This window comes from Salvia hispanica, chromosome 6, assembly GCF_023119035.1.
Source record: "Salvia hispanica cultivar TCC Black 2014 chromosome 6, UniMelb_Shisp_WGS_1.0, whole genome shotgun sequence".
In the NCBI taxonomy this organism is placed as follows: Eukaryota; Viridiplantae; Streptophyta; class Magnoliopsida; order Lamiales; family Lamiaceae; genus Salvia; species Salvia hispanica.
This window is the reverse complement of record NC_062970.1, coordinates 23,485,869-23,511,069: the sequence shown is the minus strand read 5'-3', so window position 1 is coordinate 23,511,069 and position 25,201 is coordinate 23,485,869. Positions and strand designations below refer to the sequence as shown.

At 36.6% G+C, this 25,201-nt stretch overlaps 1 protein-coding gene and 1 long non-coding RNA gene across 2 annotated transcripts; both read left to right on the top strand.

The window, feature by feature from the left end:
* Positions 1–12,510: 12,510 nt before the first annotated feature.
* LOC125193222 (6,7,8-trihydroxycoumarin synthase-like) lies at positions 12,511–14,559 on the top strand. The gene is made up of 2 exons (XM_048090984.1): positions 12,511–13,400; positions 13,876–14,559. The coding sequence occupies exons 1-2, from the start codon at positions 12,519–12,521 to the stop codon at positions 14,479–14,481; spliced, it is 1,488 nt and encodes a 495-aa protein (XP_047946941.1). The 5' UTR covers positions 12,511–12,518; the 3' UTR covers positions 14,482–14,559.
* Positions 14,560–17,973: 3,414 nt separating this feature from the next.
* LOC125197221 lies at positions 17,974–19,781 on the top strand. The gene is made up of 2 exons (XR_007172017.1): positions 17,974–18,115; positions 19,481–19,781. It is a non-coding gene; the product is annotated as an uncharacterized LOC125197221 (long non-coding RNA).
* Positions 19,782–25,201: the final 5,420 nt, after the last annotated feature.

The window sequence follows — 25,201 nt, the reverse complement described above, 5'->3', positions numbered from 1 at the left end:
ATTGAAATAATTGATGACTGCCATAAATATTGACTTTAGAGTTTATGCGGATTGTGCGTTATTATGTCAATTTCCATGCAACCCGATAAGCTCAAATCCTGATGCAATCCAAAGTTATCAAGTTTATATCATGTCTAAATTCATTAACTTCTGTGAATTATCGTGTTACACCAAATATTGTCATCCTTATCGTCAATGTTAGTAAGTGAATATACAAATTCGTTCGACACTACACGATAACAATCGGAACATGATATTACCCGATTAAAAATTGATATTACACTATAAAATTGTACTCCATCCGCTTACTAAAAATAAAAACTCATTCCCCTTTAGATTTGATCCAACAAGGAGTCAAATTCAATAAGATTTGATCCAAATCCATTAATTTCGTACAAATTTGAGAGAGGTTATCGTATTGTATAAACAATTGCCAGCCCTAATTGAGTTTAATAGGATACCTATAGTTGTTTGGTAACCAAACGTCAATAATCACATAGTAGAGGGTGTTGGGTTTGCAAGATTGTATCCGAAATTAAATTTGTAGTGTGTTTGGTTCATGGGATACAATCCCACAATTCAATCCTAGATGAATAATCATGGGATAATTAGTCATAGCTAACCCCTATGACTAAAATAATCTCACAACTCAATCCTAGATTGTGTCTTGGTATTATTTTATCTTGCAACCGGAACACCACATAGGAGTATACTTGTATAAGTATGAGTAGAGTTGTAAAGTGAATCGGACATATCCATTGTAAAACAAAGTAGGCTTGATTTAGACTCTTCAATTGAAGCAGACTACAATGGAGCTATTTTTATATTCTAGGCCCAACTTAAGTTCGACCAATAAAAAATCCAGGTGAGCCCAAGTTATATCTTCAATGATTTATAATAAGATAAGTTATGATAATCAATGATTTACTAATTTATTATAATCAATGATTTATAGTTAATGATAATCAATGATAATAAACTCTAACTAACATTTTACCATGAAACTTGTGTTATGTAACAACCTTAGTTTTTTTTCAGTTGTTTAACTTTTCATCAAATTCCGTTTCTGAAACTTGTGTAACAACTCAAATAAAGTAAAGAATTGCAATTGGCTCTTTGAAAACATGTTACTTCTGTAACAACTTTTTTTCTTTTTTTCTTTTTTTTTTCAATTTTGACTTCGATATATTTTAGTTAACTGTGTAACAACTTTCTATCATTTTTATTTCAATCTTTCTACAACTACTAATTAAGTGTTAGAAATTAGAATTGCTGTTATTTTATAACAACTTTCTATTATTTTATAACTTTCTATCATTTTTATTTTCATCTTTGTACAACTAATTAAGTGTTAGAATTGCTGTTACGTATACCCCTATGTTTTAAAAATCTATTTTTTGATGTTCCATTCTATAATTTCATCTTTCAGAGCAATGGCACAGGAAGAAGGGTAAAGCAGCTTTAAGCCCTTGCCGAAAGATTTTTTTATCGTTTTTTCTATTTTTATAAATTTCGAATTGCTTGAAAATCTTGTTCAGCCCTTCACAATATATGTCATTAAAGATTAAATTATCAAAAAAAATTGGATGGAAGGGGCTGATTGAAATTAGAAAACAAGAAAGCATCAATAATGTTGGACTACGCTTGGTGAAGAAGAAGAAATTAATTAATATTAATAGTAATATAATAGCAATATTATTATTTAGAGTGAACTGCATAAATAGTCCTTAAACTTTGAGATGTAATCACATATGTGATACTTTTTCATAGTTCATCCCAAATTTCCACCAAAAATGCCCCAAAGAATGGCGGAAATTTTTAGACTTTCATAAATGAGGTATGATATTTTCTTATAGTTTTCATGTCTGATATTTTTCACTTTATTTTTTCTAACACTCTATGTTACATCCTCATTTTCTTAAACTTTTGAAAGGTAAAAAATTAAAATAAAAAATAATATGAAACCAAATTAATTATAAAAATTAAAATTATAAATTTAATTATCAAAATAACTTATAGCCAAATTTAATTTTGATTATGATTGAATTATTTTTTTAATATTAAAAATAAAAAATTTAATTATTTAAATAACCTGTAACTAAATGGGATTGATAAAAATAAAATACTTTTTTTGTAAGATTATGTTAATTTATCACCACTCTTTAAACATGTAAGATCAAAGTATTGGCTTCTTTTATTTTCTTTGGAATATACATACAACTCATGGTGTTTTCAATGTTATCTTTGATAATGTAAAATATAGAGATATTCAAATCACATTTCTCGATAATGCAACAAGTATTTATCGACATTGATATTTCAAAACAGTAAATATGATCACTGTGATTTAAAATTAAATTCCGCAATCAAAGTACGTGGTATCAAAACATGGTCTAAAACATCAAATTTAGTTCAACACATAAATTAGTAAATAAATAGACTTCCACTGCAATAAACACTTGTGATATTGCTCAAGTTAAATATAGTTAATTTTGGGAATATCTAGCTAGTCACTAAAGTCACAATTGATGCTTTCATCCAAATATCTATATCAACTTTATATTTTCATTCCACAAAATATTCAGATTCACATGCAGAAATCAACTTATCGAAGTCAAGTTGATTAGAAATGTCAGAACATAAAACATGTATGATAAAGAATTGTAACAACGAAAGTGCGATTAAATAATCTCACAAACAATTTAACACAAAATAGGATGCGCTTCTAGGAACGCCTAATTTATTTTGGACATGTAATTCATCAAGGCTTTTATTAGTCACCAATATCGATAGACAGTCAAAGTGCCCACCATAAATTTAGTACCAAGAATTTTACTCAATTTAATTTTCTTTCTAGGAAAGGTCGAACTAAAACAAGAAAATTTTTACAACTATCTCATAGCATTATCAAAATACTCGACCTTATGATTTCTTATAAATATGGCTCCCACAAGGGTGGTCACGATTTTAATAGAAACCAACTTTACAGTTTTTGATAATCTATTGTGAAGAGAAATCTAATCACGTAAACTCATAATTTCTAGGTAATAAGACTCCCAAATATGGTTCTTATTTTTATATATTAAATTTTATAATAATTGTGTGTGTAATGAATTAATAGAATATGAGGTTTATTTATTAAAAAAGTAATAAAAATAAAATGGACTATTAATGGAGAGTGGACAAAAATAAAAAATGAGATAATTCATAGACCATGAGAAGCTTATCAAAAACATTATACAAAAATTCATTTTCTGCATCCGTTATAAATATTGACAAAGTTTATTTAGTTGTACAGACAAATATTCTATTATTTCTTTACTTATACTTTCTTCTCTGTCACAATCTCTTATATTTCGTAAACATCTCAAATTTCAGTTCATCCCAAACATATTTCCAAGAAAGAAAGACAAATGCAGATATGCTAAAAATATGTGGAAGTCACTATCATTCATTCATTAATTTTGTGGATACAAGATTCCTTACATATACTCCATATTCGAACAATCTAGAATCTTGCACTAAACTCAACTAGTACAAGATTAAAGCATGATTATAACTTAATCAAAACTAACTCTGCAAACTATTCTTCTTCTTTACTCCTTTGATCACCACGTCTCTCCAAGTACAAATGTGGTCCTCCACCTTAGCTGTCGCCATCGGTTGATGCACTGCTTCAACTCGTGCGAGGCTGGTGATTGGTTTCTCTCGTGCACTAAGCACTGCATCCAAACTTTGATCATCAAGACTTAACAACTTGACATTGCACACTTTGACTGGATCATCATCTTTGCTATCACTTCCAACACGCCCCCTCAAACCGAGCGAGGCTAAGGACATAACACCTAGTCTTTCCCTTAGCTTCACGAAGGGTTGATGGCTCAATGGCTTTGTAAAAATATCTGCTATTTGATCCACCGTTGGTACATGTCTCAACTCAAGTTCTTTTCCCAGAACTTTATCACGGACAAAGTGAATATCCAGTTCAATGTGCTTAGTTCTTGCATGAAGAACAGGGTTTGATGCCAAAGCAATGGCACTCATATTATCCACCCAAATCACTGGACTTCCTTTCCTTTTTATCTTCAACTCACAGAGCATTGATGAAAGCCAAGTAACTTCTGCAGCAGCTTGAGCTAAACTTCTATACTCAGCCTCTGTGCTAGATCTAGCCACCACCGTTTGCTTTTTAACACACCATGAGACAAGATTTCTTCCATGATAAGCACACACTCCTGTGGTAGACCTTCTATCATCTATGTCAGCTGCCCAATCTGAATCCGAAAAGGCTGAAACATCTCCATTAGACTTCCTAATTTGAATGCCATAATCCAATGTTCCTGATAGATATCTTAAAATTCTCTTTACAGCCTTCCAGTGTGTATCCAGTGGATCTGCCATGTATTGACTCACCTTATTTACAACAAAATTGATGTCAGGTCTAGTGATTGTGGCATATTGCAAAGCACCCACGATGCTTCTATAAAGCTTTGGATCACTCACTGCATTTCCACAATGTTTACTCAGTTCTGAACTTGAGATCATTGGAGTTGGACACCCTTTAGCACCTGTCATGTTAGCTTTCTTTAGAAGATCTTTGATGTAGTTGGATTGACAAAGATGCAGGCCACCATCAGTAGTCTTGACTACTTCAACACCTAGAAACAAGTTCACCTCCCCAAGATCTTTTAAAGAGAAATAAGAGTTTAGTTGAGAGATTACTTTCTGTATTGAAGTTTGAGAATTTCCTGTAATGAGCATGTCATCTACATAGATAAGTAGATAGATGATCTCATCACCCCTCTGCCTAATGAACATGGAAGCATCGGCTTTAGATTGAGAGAAACCAAGACTGAGTAGAACAGAGTGTACAGTGAAGAACCATGCTCTAGAAGCTTGCTTTAGTCCATAGATAGCCTTGTTAAGTTTGCACACAATGTGAGGTCCACCTTGCTCAAAACCCAGAGGCTGTTTCATGTAAATATCTTCCTTAAGATCACCATTCAAGAAGGCATTGTTCACATCAAGATGAGTCACTAGCCATCCAAGAGAGACAGCCAGACTGAGTATAATTCTGATGGTAGTGGCCTTCACAACAAGACTAAAAGTCTCATTAAAATCAAAACCAGGCTATTGAGAAAAGCCTTGAGCTACCAACCTTGCTTTATGTCTAGCAATACCATAGATGAAATTTAATTTTAAAAATCCAAGTGCAGCCTATAAGATTCTTGCCTGGGGGAAGAGTTGTTAATATCCAAGTTTTGTTTTTGACAAGTGCAATAAATTCACTCAACATAGCAGCTTTCCAGATGGGAACAAGTATAGCTTCTAGAGCAGACCTAGGCAAAGTGGAAGGTGACACAGAAAGACTAAAGATTTTTGGTTTGAAAATCCCAGATTTTGATCTGGTAGTCATGGAATGGGTTGCTTGACTGGTGAGTGGAACAGGATCCGGAGCTGAATGAGACTGAGTTGATGGTGGGGAGTCATGAGGTTGAATATTTTGATCAAGGTGATCCACTGATCTGTGATCAGAATTTGAGTCTGATATAGGAGCAGAAGAGTTAGATGGATCAGAAATAGATGGTGTGGGCTGTTGTGGAACAACAAGTGTGGGAATGGGAAGAAAGGAGGAGTGATGTTGACATTGCAAGCTCATTGAATTAGGAACAATAGATGCAGAGGAAGAACTCTGATAAGGAAAAGTGGATTCATCAAAGATGACATCTCTAGTGATAATCACTTTTCCATCAGGGAGAAGAACTTTATATCCTTTGTGAGAGAGGCTATACCCAAGAAAAACTCCTTTAACAGACCTAAATTGAAGTTTATGTTTGTTATAAGGTCTGGTGTAAGGGAAGCATAAACATCCAAAGACTTTCAGAGATAAATAGGCAGGATTCTTAAGGAAGAGTTTTTCATGTGGTGAAGAGTTGTTGATGACCTTAGATGGCATGAGATTAATCAAATAAACGGCTGTCACAAAGGCATCATCCCAGAATTTTTGAGGAAGAAAGGATTGAGCTAACAAGGCCAAACCAGTTTCAACAATATGTCTATGTTTTCTCTCTGCTAGGCCATTTTGCTGTGGTGTATAAGGACAAGAAACACGATGAACAATGCCACTCTCTTTTAGAAAAGGAACTAGACCTTGAAACTCACCTCCCCAGTCAGATTGTAAGATTTTTATTTTTGATCCTAAGAGATTTTCACTAACAGCTTTAAACTGCTTGAAGACAGTGACAAGATCATTTTTGTGTTTGAGGAGAAAAATCCAAGTATATCTAGAAAAGTGGTCAATGAATGAAACATAATATGAATATCCATTTCTAGATTTAATTGGTGATAGCCCCCAAAGGTCACTATGAACAAGTTCAAGAGGTGAATTGTGTTGAGAGAATGACTGTGGATATAGCAGTTTATGAGCTTTTGATACACAGCAGGGCTAACAAAGAGAAGAGACTTTCATTGCATGATAAGGAATATTACAACTGCTAAGAGCAAGTTTAACCACATCTAGAGTAGGATGTCCTAGTCTACTATGCCACAAGTACAAATCTAGACTAGAAGATTGGCTGGAACTACTGCTGGATTGTGGGCTGCTCAGGCTTAGGGAATGAACTGCTGGACTTTCTGGGCTTGAAGAAGAGATGATGGGGACAGTGCCTCACTTAATTGGAGTGTGATCAACTAGGAAATGATATAAGCCTTTTTCAAGAGTTCCTTTGAGCACAATTCCTTGGTGCTAAGATCCTTAACAAAACAAAAATTTGGGTGAAACTCAAAGAAAACAGAATTATCTTGAGCAAACTTAGATACACTCAGGAGATTTTTAGTGATGTTAGGAACATGCAAAAGATTTTTGAGGTGAAGTTTTCTGTTAGCTGAGTGAGATTTAAAAACACTTTCCCCAACATTGGCAATATTAACAGCATCCCCATTACCAAGCAAGAGATTCTTACCTCCTGTGTAGGCAATGCTTATGTTGAGATTGCTGAGATCATTAGACACATGGCGTGTAGCTCCTAAGTCCGGATACCAACTTGAAGTAGCATTTGAATCATAACTGACTCTGATGGAGTTCCAACAGAGAAGGCACCTGATGGAGACCTTGGTACTGATTGCACCTGATGGGCTGAGAGGGATTGAAGAATCCTTGATTCTGATGTTGTGGCGCATTTTCCCTATACTGGACTTGAGGTGGAGTGTAGTTTTGTTCAAACCTATGCCAACATTTGGTTGCTGAATGCCCAGGCTTTTCACACAGTTGACAAACAATTTTGTTGCCTCCTCTACCATAGCCTCTTCCACCTCTTCCTCCTCTCTGATTTCTGCCTCCAAATCCTCTTCCACTTCCTGATTCAAACTTCTTGTTGTTGTGATTTGGTTGGTCTCTCTTCTGTCCTGACTGCTGCTGGACCATATTAAGTGAAGGTTGAGATCCATCTGAACTAATGGATTAGTTCTTGTGGATTCCATCCTTGATTCAAAACTCAGCAAAAAGGCACTAACATCTCCAATGCTCTATGGATCTGATCTAGATGTCACTGCACAAACTGCAGGATCATATTCTTGGCCAAGTCCTCCCATGATATGAAGAACCTGCTCAGCTTCCGAGATTCTACAACCAACAGATCCAAGTAAGTCAAAATAAGTTCTCATCTTACCCAAATACTCAGTCATGGACATTGCATCTTTCTTCAAGTTTTGCATTTACTGCCGGTATTGCATTACTTTTGCTGTGGAGCGGCTTGCAAAATTTGTCTCCAACGCACACCATATGTCTCTTGCAGATCTGAGCCCTACCACCAAAGTTAGAGCATTTTCTGACAATGAGGATAGGAGCCATCCAGCCACCCTCCTATCTTGTCTCTGCCAAGTTGTGAAGGCTGGATTTGACACCATTGACTCTCCATCTTGATCTGGAATCAGCCGTGGAGGAGGATCTGTTTCCCCTGTAATGAATGCTTCAAGGCCATAGCCATAAACTGCAATATCAACTTGTTGTTGCCACATAAGGAAATTTCCATCAGTCAACTTGACTGAGATTGGAGGCAACTGAGAGAATATTGGTGGCAGTGTTGCCACTGGAATGGTTTCATTGGCTTCTGCCATTTTTTTTTTTGAAAAGAAACAAACAACTAGGCTAAGGAGGTAGGAGAGACAGGATCAAAAGGATCCTGCTCTGATACCATGAAAGCATGCAGTGGAATTCATGAAGAAGAAAGATAAATGCAGATATACTAAAAATATGTAGAAGTCACTATCATTCATTCATTAATTTTGTGGATACAAGATTCCTTACATATACTCCATATTCGAACAATCTAGAATCTTGCACTAAACTCAACTAGTACAAGATTAAAGCATGATTATAACTTAATCAAAACTAACTCTGCAAACTATTCTTCTTCTTTACTCCTTTGATCACCACGTCTCTCCAAGTACAAATGTGGTCCTCCACCTTAGTTGTCACCATCGGTTGATGCACTGCTTCAACTCGTGCGAGGCTGGTGATTGGTTTCTCTCGTGCACTAAGCATTGCATCCAAACTCTGATCATCAAGACTTAACAACTTGACATTGCACACTTTGACTCGATCATCTTTGCTATCACTTCCAACAATTGGAACACTCTATATTACTGGGGCGAGCAAGAAGAAATAACGCTAATATCTGCATTGTGTTTCATCAGTACGATTGCAATTGTTCACACCATCCAAACTAGTTCCAAGGTAAATGTTTTATATCTATTGAACAAGGAAGATCAACAAATGAGTGAACTAAGAACTTCAAAGTTATTAAGAAGATCTATAAAAAAAATGAATGCAAATGTAACCAAGTGGATTGGTACATACAACACACGAATGTTCGAGCTACGAGCGATCAATCTAAATAAGACATTGAGAAAGCTGTTCAACAATTGTATGTGAAGAATAAGTATATCCACCATTAGGTGCTTGAAAGAGTAAAGATGGTGAAGAAAATAATGCATCCGTATACTGTATAGATATGACTGCAACTCTAACTTTTCATATGAAAAATAAAGCACAATTTTCAATAGAGAAGCTCACAAAGGTCTGTTGGACGACTTTGTTGAGCTTATAACGCATGTCTTTTTCATAATATGCTTTATGCACGAACTAATTTCGTATTTCAATTGTCACAATTTATGTTTATTAATTTGCTTAATTTATTTCTCTAGTTTGTCTGTGTTAGTATTTTATAAATTTTGCAATATTATAATATTTAAATTATCTTTATTAAAAGTAATCATATTATTATAAATAATACTTTCTCCTCCGTCTCATTACATATGACACATTTCATTTGGGCACAAGTTTTTAAGTAGTGGTGTTTAGTGGTTAAATGAAGAAAGAATAGAGATAAAATATAGGAGAGAGGATAACGTTAGAGAGAAATAGGCTGCTGTTTTTTTTCCATAAAAGGAAATGTCTCGCTTATAGTGAGGCGGCCTAAAAAGGAATACGCCTTACTCATAGTGTGACGGAGGGAGTAAAAAAATAATCTTTTCATCAGCTAATAAGTGTCCATTTTTGCGATTTTGAGTCGTCCCTAATTAAAGTCATCTTTCATTTTTTAAACCTAAATGGTAAGTAGGTTTTATATTTCGCTAACTCATAATTCACTAATCTGTTCCAATCACATTTCTTTATATTTCTTAAAGCAATGCAATTATATATGGACTATATATTAGTGTAGTTAGAAAGTCATGGATAAATTCTTTAACAGGGTATGATTGGGTTAGAGTAATAATTGGGAACTGTTGAATCCAAAATTGGGTCAGGCCCATCACTTACTCAGAGGAGAGGCACTAGAGAGAGGAGGCCCACTTGGGAGTTGAGAGAGGGTTAGCGTCATATTAAGAGCTAAAGAGTTACACAGAAGGCCTATTACTACCTTTAAGAACTGAATATATCCTTGGTATAATGGAATTGAATGTAGGTTGGAATAGAACGAAGATAGAAATAAAATGACAATTTTTTTGGATTTAATTTGCATTTTCATCCATTCACTTATTCATTCCATCACACCAAAAAAATGAATAGAATGGAAGTAGGAATCACATTGCATTCCATCATACCAAGAAGCCCTATAACTATCACTAAGAACTACTCCCTTCGTTTTTTAAAAATAGTAACTATTTCCATTTTTGACAATTCCTTAAAAATAGAAATTTTAGAATCTTTCTATTTTAGGACATGGACCCCACAATCCACTAACTTTACTTTGTCTATCTTTTATCTTCTTCTCTCTTATTTTATTTATTTTTCTTTTTATCTCTCTTACTTTATCAATTGTACATTAAAACTCATGTTTCAAATGTTTCTATATTTTAAATACGGAGCGTGTATTATATTTGCATGTTTGCATTTCTCTTTCTATGTATAAAAGCCCATGTATCCTTCTATCATGAGACAGAGAATAAAAATAGAGTAAAACATCATAGCTTTTTACATCGTCTTTACCTGAATACTACAATTGATTATCCTTGGAATATTTCGGTTCCAACAAGAACATTGAAGAGAAAAACTAATTACATTTATTAAAATGTGATTAGTTGGTGGCTTTCTTAATCTATGACAAACATGGTCTAACTTTAATGCAATGAATTACCGAGTCAACAGAGCATTTTCAGATTTTATTGAATTTATCGCAACATGCACTATTTTTTAATGGAAGCATTGTGAATAGAAATATTAAGTTCCTAGTAAAATAGATTAAAAATTGAATAATGAAATAATACACTTGATTTGTTTTCACACTGATGTGTACCAAGACGACTCAAACTAAACAATAATTTATGATCATCACGCTATTTTAGTTTTCCTGATGTATCACTTGAATTAAAACATAAGCATTATAAATACTACTTCCTCCTTCTATAATAATAGTAGAGTACGGGGCAGATCCAGGAATATAAATAGAAGGGGAAAAATTATATGCAAGGAAATTTGAGAATTTGAGAAGGGACAAAAATAAAGAATTTTTTTAAAAAAAATGCAAAATTGACAAAATAGCATATGTTAAAAATATTTGAGGAGGGGCATTTGCCCCACTTTATGTTAAGGTGGATCCCCTTGGAGTCATTTTATTATTTTAGTATATATTTCATAATAATAAAGTTATTTCTTTTATTTTTTTTCATCTTTCTATCTTTTTTATTTCTTACTTTATTTTTCCTTTACTTAATTCACGTAATATAATTTTATTTAAATCGCATGAAATGTCTCAGTTACTAACAGACAGAGTAAACGCCACTGCAGGAGCCATTGGCAATTGTATATCACTAATTTTTTTCGCTTTAAAATAATTTTGTTTAATCTTCTCTCTCGTTTTTTTATATTGCTTTTACGATTTTTATGGCGACTGTAACTTTTCTCTTTCGATATTCTCGTCAGATGTCTCTCATGCAAAAATCTGATTTTTATTTTTTAAACTCTCCCCCCACCTTCCCATTCTCATCAGCAAATTCTGCTTTATTGGAATATTTTTAGTTTAAGAATTTATTCTCTATTAGTTTAAAAAATTGATACGATGGCCTTCTATTATCATGAATTTGATAGCAAAATATGAAATTGATTATTTAAGTAAAAGAAGTTAAAGGATTTTGAGCATTGACCATTTTTTCCTAACCTAAATCTGCATAAGCTATTTAATTTTCATGAATTTTAAGGAAAATTATAGAAACTCGTATTTCCGTTATAACTCTTTTTTTTTAATTGAATTTTTAGGTTTTGCCTTTTAACTCTCTATTCCCCTAGCCAACTTCAGCATAATTGGAGTCATCGCCCCTATTCCCAAAACCAAGGTGGGATGCATATATATTTTATTAACTTATTCAAGCCACTTTTTTTTACATTTTTTAAAATCTGTACAATGACTAAATAGAACTCATATTACGGGACGGAGGGAGTAATTTGAATATGGAAAACATTTCCACTATATATATTTGAGAACTAGTACAACATATGATAACTAGTGTACGTTTGTCAATAATATAGTTTGATAATAACAAAATTTCCATATATCACCTGGTACAATTTTTCCTAATTATCAAATTACTACTTCTACATAATAAGAAGTCTTGTTTATGTAATTCTCCTCCGTCCCTAAATAATACTCACATTTTCTTTTATTTTAGTCTGTTTTATAAAATTAATTTACTTTAATTTAATTTTGGTTTGTCTTATTTTATTAATTTTATTATAAAAATTGTATCATTCGCAAAGTCCTTATCTTTAGGATAAGAAGAGAATCAATGATTGACTTGACTATTATTGCAACAACTCTCTATGATATTGGCAACTTGCACCAGATGAATTTAAATTTCAATTCAATTATATAGCTAACATAATATAATGATGCAGTGCAAAAAACATAAAACACATTCATATCCATCTTAGATACTCCACTATAAAAAATTAATTCTTTTGTCTGTATATATATCTGTCTTCGGAATCAAAAATCATAACCTCTTCCTTGCAAAACCACACAATGATGCTCCTCTTAATCTCAATAGCTCTCCCCATAATCTTGTTCTACCTTATTCACAAACGCAACAATAAATCAAGAAAATCCAATCTCCCACCACTCATACAAGGCCTTCCCTTGATCGGAAACCTCCACCAACTATCTCGAGCGCCGCTTCTCCACACCTATCTCTCCCAACTCTCCAACACCCACGGCCCCATCCTTCGTTTCAACCTCTGCTCCACTCCCACCATCGTAATCTCCTCCGCAAAACTCGCAAAGGAAGTCCTCCGCAACCAAGACCTCGCCTTCTGCAGCCGCCCGAAACTAGTGGCGCAGCGCAGGCTCTCCTACAACGCGGCCGACATGGTGTTCGCACCGTACGGGGCAGAGTGGAGAGAGCAGAGGCGGATCGCCAACGTGCACCTCCTCAGCCCGGTAAAGGTTCAGTCCTTCCGCAGCGTGCGCGAAGAGGAAGTGGCTCGAATGGTGGCGGAGATCGCGCGATGCGCTTCTTCTTCTTCTCCTGTCGACCTGAGCAAGGCGGTGATGGGACTGACGACGACTCTGATATGCAGGACGGGATTCGGGAAGAGATACGAGGAGCAAGGGACGGAGCTGAGGAGATTCGAGGACCTGCTGACGGAGCTCGGGACGCTGCTCACGGCCTTCTTTGTGTCGGATTATTTTCCGGCGCTGAGTTGGGTGGATAGGGTGTCTGGATTGACGAAGCGGCTGGATTGCGCGTTTGAGAAGCTGGACGCGTTCTACCAGGAGCTCATCGACGACCATCTGGGCCGTGGACGGGCCCAGATGGACGACCAGGACCATATTCTTGGCATGCAAATCAAGTTTGAACTCGACTCTGGAAAACCCAATTGGGATCGGGTTAAGGCATTGCTGATGGTAACATCCTTGCTCCTTTTTTAAACTACTATTACTAATTAGATTTGTCATATTCTTTTTTGTACCGTATCAAGTGGTGGTGTAAGAGAGAGAATAATGTAGAGAAGAGTCTTAACTATAGTATTCTCTTTTTTACTTTATTTTCTCTTTCACTTTAACTATTTATTATTATTTTTTCAAAATGAGTGCGAAAAAGAAGTGACTCAAGTAACGTGGGACGGAGGGAGTATTTATTTTGGTTTAGTGGAGTATGGAGCCCACTTATAAAAAGTGAAAAAAGTTAAATATGTCTTTAAATGGCGGACACCCCAAAGTGATAAATGTGGAGTATCAGGTTTTGGTAGGCGAAGGGAGTAGTAATTTTTTAATTTTTAATATGAAAAAGAAATGCATCAATTATGAATATGGAACGTATGGAGTATTAGTAGTATTACTCTTTCATTGACATATACATGTATATATTGGCTGTATGCAGAACTTATTCCTTGGTGGATCAGACTCAAGTGCAGCAACAATAGCTTGGGTGATGACTGCACTGATGAAGGAGCCACGCATCATGGAGAATGTGCAATCAGAAATTAGGAATGTCGTCGGCGACAAGGGGAAGGTAGACGAAGATGATCTGCTAAAACTAGCCTATCTAAAAGCAGTCATAAATGAAACTTTCCGCTTCTACACTCCCGTTCCGATGCTCTTAGCAAGAGAAACAACTGCAGCATGTGTGCTAGATGGCTATGAAATTCCTCCCAAAACTACTGTTTATGTGAACGTGTGGGCAGTTGCAAGAGATCCCGACTACTGGAAGCTTAACCCAGATGAATTCTTGCCTGAGAGGTTCATTGGTAACGATATGGATGTCAAAGGAAAAGACTTTGGGGCGATTCCATTTGGAGCTGGGAGAAGAATCTGCCCTGGCATGTCTATGGGACTTGCCAATGTGGAGCTTGCTGTTGCAAATTTGCTCTACTCTTTTAATTGGGAAATGCCTCCAGGAGTTCAACTTGACACTCATGTGTTACCTGGACTCATCATGCATAAGAAAAATCCACTTATCCTCATACCTAAACAATATCTTATTTAGACATGTATTTTGTTTCACTTGTTGCAATAATTCACCCGTGATTAATGTATTAACTCCACAACGCCTGATTGATTTCAATACTAGAACTTTTTTTACTAAGAACTTGCTCCTATGTGATGTGTCATAAATTTGCTACCATACCCAATAACCGATAGAATATTTCACGTACGTGATATATTGGGTTCACAGTTATGGTTATACAAATTCCAAACTACAATACCCTAGCACAGTTATTACTTTGATAGAACGAGTCACCTAGCTTATGCTCATGCGATGCAAATGTTGATTACTAACATTAGGGTTGTCAATCCTAACACATAACTCCGAAAAGCTCCTAAGACCCTTCCAAACTACAATACCCTAGCACAGTTATTACTTTGATAGAACAAGTCACCTAGCTTATGCTCATGCGATGCAAACGTTGATTACTAATATTAGGGTTGTCAATCCTAACACGTAACTCCGAAAAGCTCCTAAGACCCTTGAAAAGTCTTCACTCTCAATTAACAGTGCCGTTTTAAAGGAAGCTAATTGTAGTGTCTACTAAGTGGACCTAACTCGCTAGAACTCTGTCACAGTTATGAAGCAAGTTATGTTGGATCAACACATAATGTGTCACTCTGACGTGAAGCGTCAAAAATAACTTAGGGAAGAAACAAAGTAAAAACAAAACTGATATTAAATAGAAAACAGAATTGTATAACCAAAGTCGTTAGTAACACATCCCTAGAATCCTATGAGTTTAGTTACACATAATGCAATAATCTAAACACATATATTGAAGGGAAAACAATTGGAACATAAAACTAAAGCAAATAAAACCCGTAGGTTGAATCCTTGCCATTCTTGATGTTCTTGAATCCTTTTTCAACTCCTTGCACAATGAAGTACTCTAGCTTTTAATCTCTGAAATTTATGTTGCAAAAAGAAGCTCTGATTTGATGAAGCTTGAGGTCCTATTTATAGGGTGAAGTCATTCCTCATCATAGAAGGAAAAGATCTTCAAAATATGGTAAATCTTGGGCCCAAATCTAGGTCAATTCGGATTCGCCGCTTTTCACAGTGGGCCGCCGTGTATCCTCCGGCAGCTGTTGCACGGTAGTCCAGAGTCTCTGCCTCTTCGGCGGCGGGCCGCCGCACGTCCTCCGGCGGTCGCCGGATGAGACTCCTTTTCAAGCTTGAATTTCCGAGCCAGGCCACTACACTTCACTGGCGCCGGCGGTCGCCAGTCCCTATTTGAACTCCAGATTTCCAGACTTTGCATTTTGACTCCCTTTTTCGGCTCAAATATGCACGTTTCTCACAAAATACGTCAAAATACCAAAATGTATAAAATATGCAATTAATAGACATGTAACATGATTTTGGCATTAGCTCTCTCTAGGTTTTCGTTTTCTGTCATGCAGAAATCGCCAATATCTTGAGTTTTACCCGTCGGAATTCGTTCCAGTTTGTTTCATTGGATTCCTCGTGTCTTTTTCTTGCTTTCTACCATTTTAGTTTTCTTTTTGGTCGTCGTTTTTGAGTCCAGCAGCGTCTTTTTGAGTTCTGATGTATGCTGCGTCGTTTTCCAGTGGCTGGTCGGTTTTTCCGGCGAGTTCACGGCTTAACCTTGGTGGTGGTTGTCTGTGGAGTTGGGTGGCCGGTGGGTTTGGCCGGCGGCAGCCTGTGTTGGTGGCTGTGGGTGGCGGTGCACTTTAGGGTTTTCGGTAGGTTTTATTTTTCCGTATAGGTCTTCGGCCGGAACTGATTTGTCCGATCATTTTCGGTCTTCTTAGTGGTCGAGTTCAAGGCTGTTGGGGGTTGCCGGAGTTGAAGGTATCTCGGCGGGTAGGGTTTGGAAGCTAGGGTTTGCACTTACTTGTGCAGCAAGATGGTTCTATAATTGGCGGCTAGGGTTTCGGGTTCCTTGGGCTGCAAGTTGGGGATGGCTGATCCCCATGAGGGAGACGACAGAGGTGTTGCTGGAACGAGTTCGGAGGAGATGCTTTCCGAGGTCGAAGTGAGGAAGAAGCTTCGGTTAGGAGTGGAGGCGAGGGTGTGGCTCTCCCGACGTTAGTGGCTGGCAGGGAGGAGGAGGAGGAGGCGGCAGGCCTTATTCCCACAGCTGATTTTTCTGTTTCTACTGATTGTATTTCAAACTTGATAAACTTGTTTGATCGAAACATGGCTGAACGGAAAAAGCTGACCGCGCTGAATCACAATCACTCCGGATCGAACCGTTGGATGATATGAATGAGAATGATAAAAAAAACCGTTGGACAAGATGATCAATATCGTATCCCGGGTTTACAAGCTGGTTCGAAGTTGGCCCTTGATGGACCCATATCCCTTCAACTTGACTCATAAACCTTAATTCATATCCTTCAATCCTTCTCCCACTCTGATAACAATGACCTCAACCTTTCCAGAAAAATTCCCACAAACACGGTTTCTTTTCATATCTCCCGTACCTCCTCTTATAAAACACGACTCTTACCCTTTTCTCTCCAAGCTAGACGCTCAGCCAACCTAGACACTTCTAAACCTTACCCTATCACCTTCAAATCCCAACCTCTAGCCTTGTCTTTCCCAAAACCGAGAACTGGCGATCTATCCGCATCCTCTGATACCTTGATGACCGAGCCTACTCCAGCTACCAAGCCTCGGAATCATGCAACGATGGCTGATTTGCTTAACAAGAAAGATTTTTCCGCATTCCATAATATTTTGATGACCGAACCTACCCAAGCCAACCAGCCCCGACAACTTGTCTCTTCCTGGACCCAGCCTCGACAAGTAGGGGAGAGACCTTCAGTTACGATGGCTGATATGCTAAAGAAAAATCTAAACCTTAACGGGCCGAGGGTCCTAGATGCCTCCCGACTTCAGCAGCGCGGCTGCGTGAGCATTGAAGATGGTATTCCTTGCCTTTTATGTGACATCCCTAACCCGAAACATGCATCATTTTGCATAATGACATATTTTTATTTTTCTTTACATATTTATATTATTAGTTGTATAATAAATATTAATTGGAACATTCTTGACCAAAGTATTAGTATTTTATTTTATATTTTTATATATTATTCTGTCATTAACATGAAATAACATTTATATGCGATAGAAACAAATATTTGTTTGATAAATTTAATATAGTTAAACTAAGTACATGTAAAATATATATGTGTATTTTAATTTAAAAAGGTAATGAATATGCATACTTATGTTGCAATATGTCCGGGACTTTTGTCAAATATTTTAATAGGATATGCATTAATACCTATGTGCAGTTTATTTTATTTATAAAATATATATATTAACTAAGTTATGTAATAGGACACTTTTACAAGTTGATATATATGAATTGGAATTAGGACACGTGTAAAGAAAAAGATAGGAGATGGCACGTCTCATGCAATTGACGAGTGTAGTGTATAGGTAAGGATGAATAAGTTATATTATGGATGGTAATATTAAAAGAAAAAAATGATAATAAATATAAGAGGAATATTAGACACCAAGAGGGAGAAAAAGATGGTGAAGGGAGCGAAAGAAACGAGTTTGGCAAAGAAAAGAAAATGAAGATGGGTTGACGAGATTGGAAATCATTAGACGAGATCAAAGGTTCAGTTAATTAGTTTATCGTAATCAGGTGTGTATAAAGAACACTTTTAATTTTACATGTTTTATGTGCTTCTTTGCTTGGTGTTAAATAAAGTGAATAATTTGATTATATGATGTGACTCTGATATAATTATGTGTTATTTGATATAGATGGTGGAATATGGTATGGATATGTGATTGGTGCAATTGATATATTTTATATGATAGAAAGATGCAATTGATATGTTTGCACATGACTTTAGAATTATTTGAATCATTGGATTAAATGGGATCTGTGACAGTCTTGCCCTGGGTCTGATATCAATGGCAATGGACCTACGGATCATATACAATGTCAATGGACCTACGGGTCATATTTACAATGGCAATAGACCTTCGGGTTATATATATGTATACAATGGCAATGAGACCTACGGGTCATATATACAATGGCAATGGACCTTCGGGTCATATATATATGTACAATGGCAATGAGACCTTCGGGTCAGATACAATGGAATCCCAAGCAGATGTCAGGCTTGATTTGTCATAGAATAATAAACTGAACAGAGTGGCACGTGCATATGTATATGGATTTAATTTTAATATTTGTTGATTATTGTTGTATATATTGGTTAAAGAGTATGTTTGATATCTGGAATGTGGAATTAAAGGTAAGGTTTATATACACTGAGTTGTGGCTCATATAAACCACTAATATTTTTCAAGAATAAGATATCAGTGAAGTTTTTGATTGATATGGGTCATAGGAACTCCACATGTTATCAGGGTCGGCGGCTGACACGTTTTGACAACCTTCTCCTCCTCATCATTTTTGCATATAAATAAATGTGTAGTATATAGAGTGGTGAGAGGGTCCCACTACGGTTTTAGAATGTTTTGAAATATGTACTTGATAAATGTTGATTTTTGAAATTATATAATATGTGTTGAATTTATTTATAGTAAGTGCATAAGTCATAAGGGTTGGAGTGTGACAGTTTAGGTGGTATCAGAGCGGGGATAGAATCCCGCTGGGACATGGCATATATGAATATCGTATGATACATTATGGTTAGAAGTTTAATTTTCATTTCAATTATCATGAACATGTGACAACGAGGAGAGAAGGGTCAGCCGCCCTGCGTCGTCAATTAATTGTAGAAACATCTCATATACATGCTGCATCATATGGAGATTTCCAGTAAATATCTAGGCTTTTAGACAAAGAGCGCATGGACCAGTGATGAGGTAAAGAGGTAGAAAATTTATAGAGCTCGAGTAGAAGTTGTTGATTTTATGGGACTAATCTGACTGAGGCTGAGATATAGTTAAAAGTGATAGAACTGGTGTGCAATCATATGAGTTATATGTCAGAAGAAGGTTTTGATTATACGATATCTCTTCTTTGAAGCTATACTTACTCTTGGTGGGAAACAGTCCTGCAAGCTATGATACAACCTCTGGTATTCTGGTATTCAGTTCAGACAATTTTTCTAGAGAACTCAATGCTAAATATATGCAAATAAGTGTATTGTGATAAGAAGCAGAGAAGGTTTTATGTTTGTTGATTATGAGCTGACATTATTTCAATATACACGGTTTTCTAAAGAACGTATTGTGAGTTAATTCGATTGAACTGCCAGTGGATATTGATTCTCTTATTCATACACAAGTTTTGATATTATTATGGGTATAGATTGGTTTTTACTTCATCGAACGAAGGTAGCTTGTAAGGTAAACAAAATGGCAATATAATCATCGTGACGGGATCGAGTGATATTTTACGGTAATCAATATATTGTTCCAGGTTTTCTTATATTATCCAGATCGGCTTTGTGATTTATTGGAAGTGCAAATTTATCTGGATTTTCACCTTATCGGGAGACACATTTCTCTATTGAGCACTGCATTTATTTTTATTTTTATTTATCAACCGTCTTCATTAGAGTTACAAGAGTTGAAGAAACAGTTACGAGAGTTGTCAGAGATATGTATGAGTTAATGTTTTACCTTGAAGAGCACCAATATTATTTTTGAAGAAGAAAGATGATACACTGCGACATTATATATACTATTGGAAGTCGAATCGAGTGACAATGAAGAATAAATATCTATTACCGAGAATAGAAGATTTATTTGATCAATTTCAAGGTATGCAACTGTTTTCGAGTACTGATTTTCGATCAAGATCTCATCAGTTGATGATAGCTAAAGAGAATATTGCAGAGACACCATTTTGAACTCAGTACGACCATTATGAGTTTTGGTTATGCCTTTCGAATAAACTATTGCATCTACAATTATTTATGGCATTGATGAACAAATTCTCTCAACTATTCTAGGATCTGTTAGTGATTATTTCTATTGATTTACTATCATATTCATGAAGTACAGATGGACATGTTAATCACTTGCAGTTAGTATTTCAAGTTCGGCGAGATGAACAACTCTATGCTAAGTTGAGTAAAGATGAGTTTTTGCTAGAACATGTGGTATTGTTGGGACACATGGTGTCAGGTCGTGGAAAAGAAGTGGATCTACAAGAGATTGAACTGGTTTTCAACCGGAAATGTTTCTCGATTATTATTCAATTAATAATGAAGTTAGTACGACAAAATTCTTCTTTTATATGGAGTGAAGCATATCAAAAGAGTTTTAATGAGTGGAAGCATCGTTTGAATATGTCATCTATTTTGGTTATCTCCGCAGGTACAAGATATTATGTTATTTATAGTGATGCGCTGAAACATGGATATGGTTATCTTTTGACTTAATGAAAGGTTTATTTGCTTATGCGTCATAACAATCGCAAGTACAGGAAGTTTCTTATTCTGTTCAAAATTTGTTATTAGCGATATTATTTTGCTTTGAAGATTTGACATCATTATCTGTAGGAACGCTTATATGGTATTCTAGTATCTTATATATTGACAGAGATCCGCGATTTACTATCTCAGTATTGATAAAAAAATTTTGTGAGGTTCACCTCAGAAATGAGTCATGCGATTCGAACAAAAAGGTAAGTTGAGTCCTCGTTATATTAGGCCATATGAGACTATTGGAAGAATTGGACCACCGACGTTCTGGTTGACATTACCTCCAGATTTTGCACAGATTCATAATATTTTCCATGTCAGTATGCTTCGATAACACTTCGATGTTATCGATCTGATCCTTCACATGTTCTATAAGATTCTAAAAGTTTGAGTTATATAGAAGAGCCTGTCAATATAGTGCACTGCCAGCTGAAACAATTGCAATGAAAAGATATTCCAATGGTAAAAGTTATTTGGAAAACTCATGGAGTCGAAGAGGCGACTTGGGAAACCGAGGAAAAGATGAGAAAGAACTATTCACATGTGTTTACGGCTTAGCAATTTCTTTGGGTATGTTAGCTAAGAGGGAAATGAATTTTGCGGACAAAATTCTTAAAGAGGGGAAGAGTTGTGACATCCCTAACCCGAAACATGCATCATTTTGCATAATGACATATTTTTATTTATCTTTACATATTTATATTATTAGTTGTATAATAAATATTAATTGGAACATCCTTGACCAAAGTATTAGTATTTTATTTTATATTTTTATATATTATACTGTCATTAACATGACATAACATTTATATGCGATAGAAACAAATATTTGTTTGATAAATTTAATATAGTTAAACTAAGTACATGTAAAATATATATGTGTATTTTAATTTAAAAAGGTAATGAATATTCATACTTATGTTGCAATATGTCCGGGAGTTTTGTCAAATATTTTAATAGGATATGCATTTATACCTATGTGCAGTTTATTTTATTTATAAAATATATATATTAACTAAGTTGTGTAATAGGACACTTTTTCAAGTTCATATATATGAATTGGAATTAGGACACGTGTAAAGAAAAAGATAGGAGATGGCACGTCTCATGCAATTGACGTGTATAGTGCATAGGTAAGGATGAATAAGTTATATTATGGATGGTAATATTAAAAGAAAAAAATGATAATAAATATAAGAGGAATATTAGACACGAAGAGGAAGAAAAAGATGGTGAAGGGAGCGAAAGAAACGAGTTTGGCAAAGAAAAGAAAATGAAGATGGCTTGACGAGATTGGAAATCATTAGACGAGATCAGAGGTTCAGTTAATTAGTCTATCATAATCAGGTGTGTATAAATCACACTTTTAATTTTACATGTTTTATGTGCTTCTTTGCTAGGTATTAAATAAAGTGAATAATTTGATTATATGATGTGACTCTGATATAATTATGTGTTATTTGATTTAGATGGTGGAATGTGGTATGGATATGTGATTGGTGCAATTGATATATTTTATATGATAGAAAGATGCAATTGATATGTTTGCACATGGCTTTGGAATTATTTGAATCATTGGATTAAATAGGATCTGTGACAGTCTTGCCCAGAGTCTGATATCAATGGCAATGGACCTACGGGTCATATACAATAGCAATGGAGCTACGAGCCATATATACAATGGCAATGGACCTTCGGGTTATATATATGTATACAATGGCAATGAGACCTATGGGTCATATATACAATGGCAATGGCAATGAGACCTATGGGTCATATATACAATGGCAATGGACCTTCGGGTTATATATATATGTACAATGGCAATGAGACCTTCGGGTCAGATACAATGGAATCCTGGGCAGATGTCAGGCTTGATTTGTCACAGAATAATAAATTGAACAGAGTGGCACGTGCATATGTATATGGATTTAATTTTAATATTTGTTGATTATTGTTGTATATATTGGTTAAAGAGTATGTTTGATATCTGGCATGTGGAATTAAAGGTAAGGTTTATATACACTGAGTTGTGGCTCATATAAACCACTAATATTTTTCAGGAATAAGATATCAGTGAAGTTTTTAATTGATATGGGTCATAGGAACTCCACATGTTATCAGGGTCGGCGGCTGACACGTTTTGACAACCTTCTCCTCCTCATCATTTTTGCATATAAATAAATGTGTAGTATATAGAGTGGTGAGAGGGTTCCACTACGGTTTTAGAATGTTTTGAAATATGTACTTGATAAATGTTGATTTTTGAAATTATATAATATGTGTTGAATTTATTTATAGTAATAGCATAAGTCATAAGGGTTGGGGTGTGACATTTTAATTCCCGAATCTGATAACATAGAACTTGCAGGTCGCATGGGACTCGCCTTGATTGTAAAATTCTCACACTCCATCCCCGCCCCCCACTTGATTCGCAAGGCCCTCTCTAATTTCAAATTGAAAGGATGTTGTTTTGCAGGTTAAGTGGGACCCGATCCCGATGTACTGCCCAGCTTGCAAGCATGTGGGGCACTCGGAGGATCATTGTTATACCTATGGGAAAAGGTTGGCACCACACAAGAAAGACTTCTCCAGGCAGGCGCAGCAGAGACAAAGACAGTATGAGGACGGGGGGGATACTAGAGAGTGGAAGAGTGCAGGGGGGACAGCCCCGGGGAAAGCAGCCAGATACACACACGAAATCCTCGTCACACTGGACCCAAGTGGGCAAGAATGGCATTCTCACGTCCGAGATCGGGCAGAGTAAGGATAAGGGTAAGCAGGTCACGACCGGCCAGAGTAAGGATAAGGGTATGCAGGTCACGAGATTTGAGGATGCGGAGAAGGAGCTCCAGAGGGTAAGGGCCCAGATTGTTTCAGGTAGGATAGACTATATCCCTCGTGGTAGTTTACAAATAAGGGACCCGGTTCTAGTCCATAACTCAGCCTTGACAGACGGAAACCTGACGGGTAAGGGCAAGAAGAAAAAGAGAAGGAGCCCAGCTAGCAGGGAACGATGCAGAGAGAATAGAAGGTTGAGGAGACTAGACTAGAGGAAAACAAAGAAAGAGCCATGTCAGAGCAGGGGAGCTCGGAATTTGAGACCGATGATGGGGAGGAGACACCGAGCAGAACGAGATCTCTCTCACCCACCTATAGAGGGAGCCGGGTTGATGATATGGAGACATATTCAGGCCTGGCAATCCATAGCAACAGGTTTGAGATGCTGGAGGATGATACCTCGGCGGATGCCCGTATTATACATGAAGCGAGGATTACGAGTGAGAAGCAACAAAGTTCGGTTGCCAGCAATGGGAACTCGAGAAGAAAGATCGCCGGCAATGGGGATCGACAGCCCGCGATTGAAGCACCAGTGAAGATGGCGAGGGTTTCCTGATTTGTTTCCTCATGTCAAGCCAGTTCCTAATTTGGAATGCTGAAGGGGTGGCGAATAGCCGCACCAGGAGGCATTAGAAGAATTTGATTTGAGAACATAAGATTTTATTTGCTGTTGTGATTGAACCCCAAAGGGCGGCACCGACATTAGGGTGGAGCTTTTAGGGGCTCCGGTTTTGTGGAGCCAACGTGAGCGGGCATATCTGGATTTTAGCTCATGAGGATTGGATGGTGGAGGTGGTTGATGACTCGAGACAAGTCCTACATGTCAAAGTCATGGCTGCCATTTTCCCTTTCACGCTCTAGATTTCTATCGTTTATGGCAGACACACGAGAGAGACGAGACAGGAGCTATGGGAAAAGCTTGGGGACATCTCCCTGGCTGTGGAGGGGCAACCGTGGCTAGAGGTGACTTCAACATATTCCTTACTAATGAAGAGAGACAGGGAAGTGATACAGACAGACACAGAGATATGATGGAGTTTGTGGATACTATAGCTGATTGCCAGTTGATTGATCCGGGGTTCGATGGACCGATGTTTACATGGTACAGGGCAGGGCTTTGGGAGAGGTTGGATATGATCTTGATCGGGGAGCATTGGACATCGGTGTTTGCGACGACCAGAGTGACCCACTTAGCAAGATTCATCTCTGATCATGCTCCCTTACTTGTGCAATGTCAGTTCTCTGTTCAGACCACGAGGCTGGCTTTCAGATTTCAGAACATGTGGGTGAGGCATGAGACCTTCAAGACTGAGATTGCGAGAGTTTGGGAGGTAGGAACAGGTCACAATGGTATGATGAACCTCTAGCCCAAGCTTATCAGAATTAAGAAGTTATTAAAGGTGTGGAACAGAGCAGTTTTTGGAAATATACATTAGAACCTAAAGGCGGCCGAGGAGGCAGTCCTACAGGCTTAG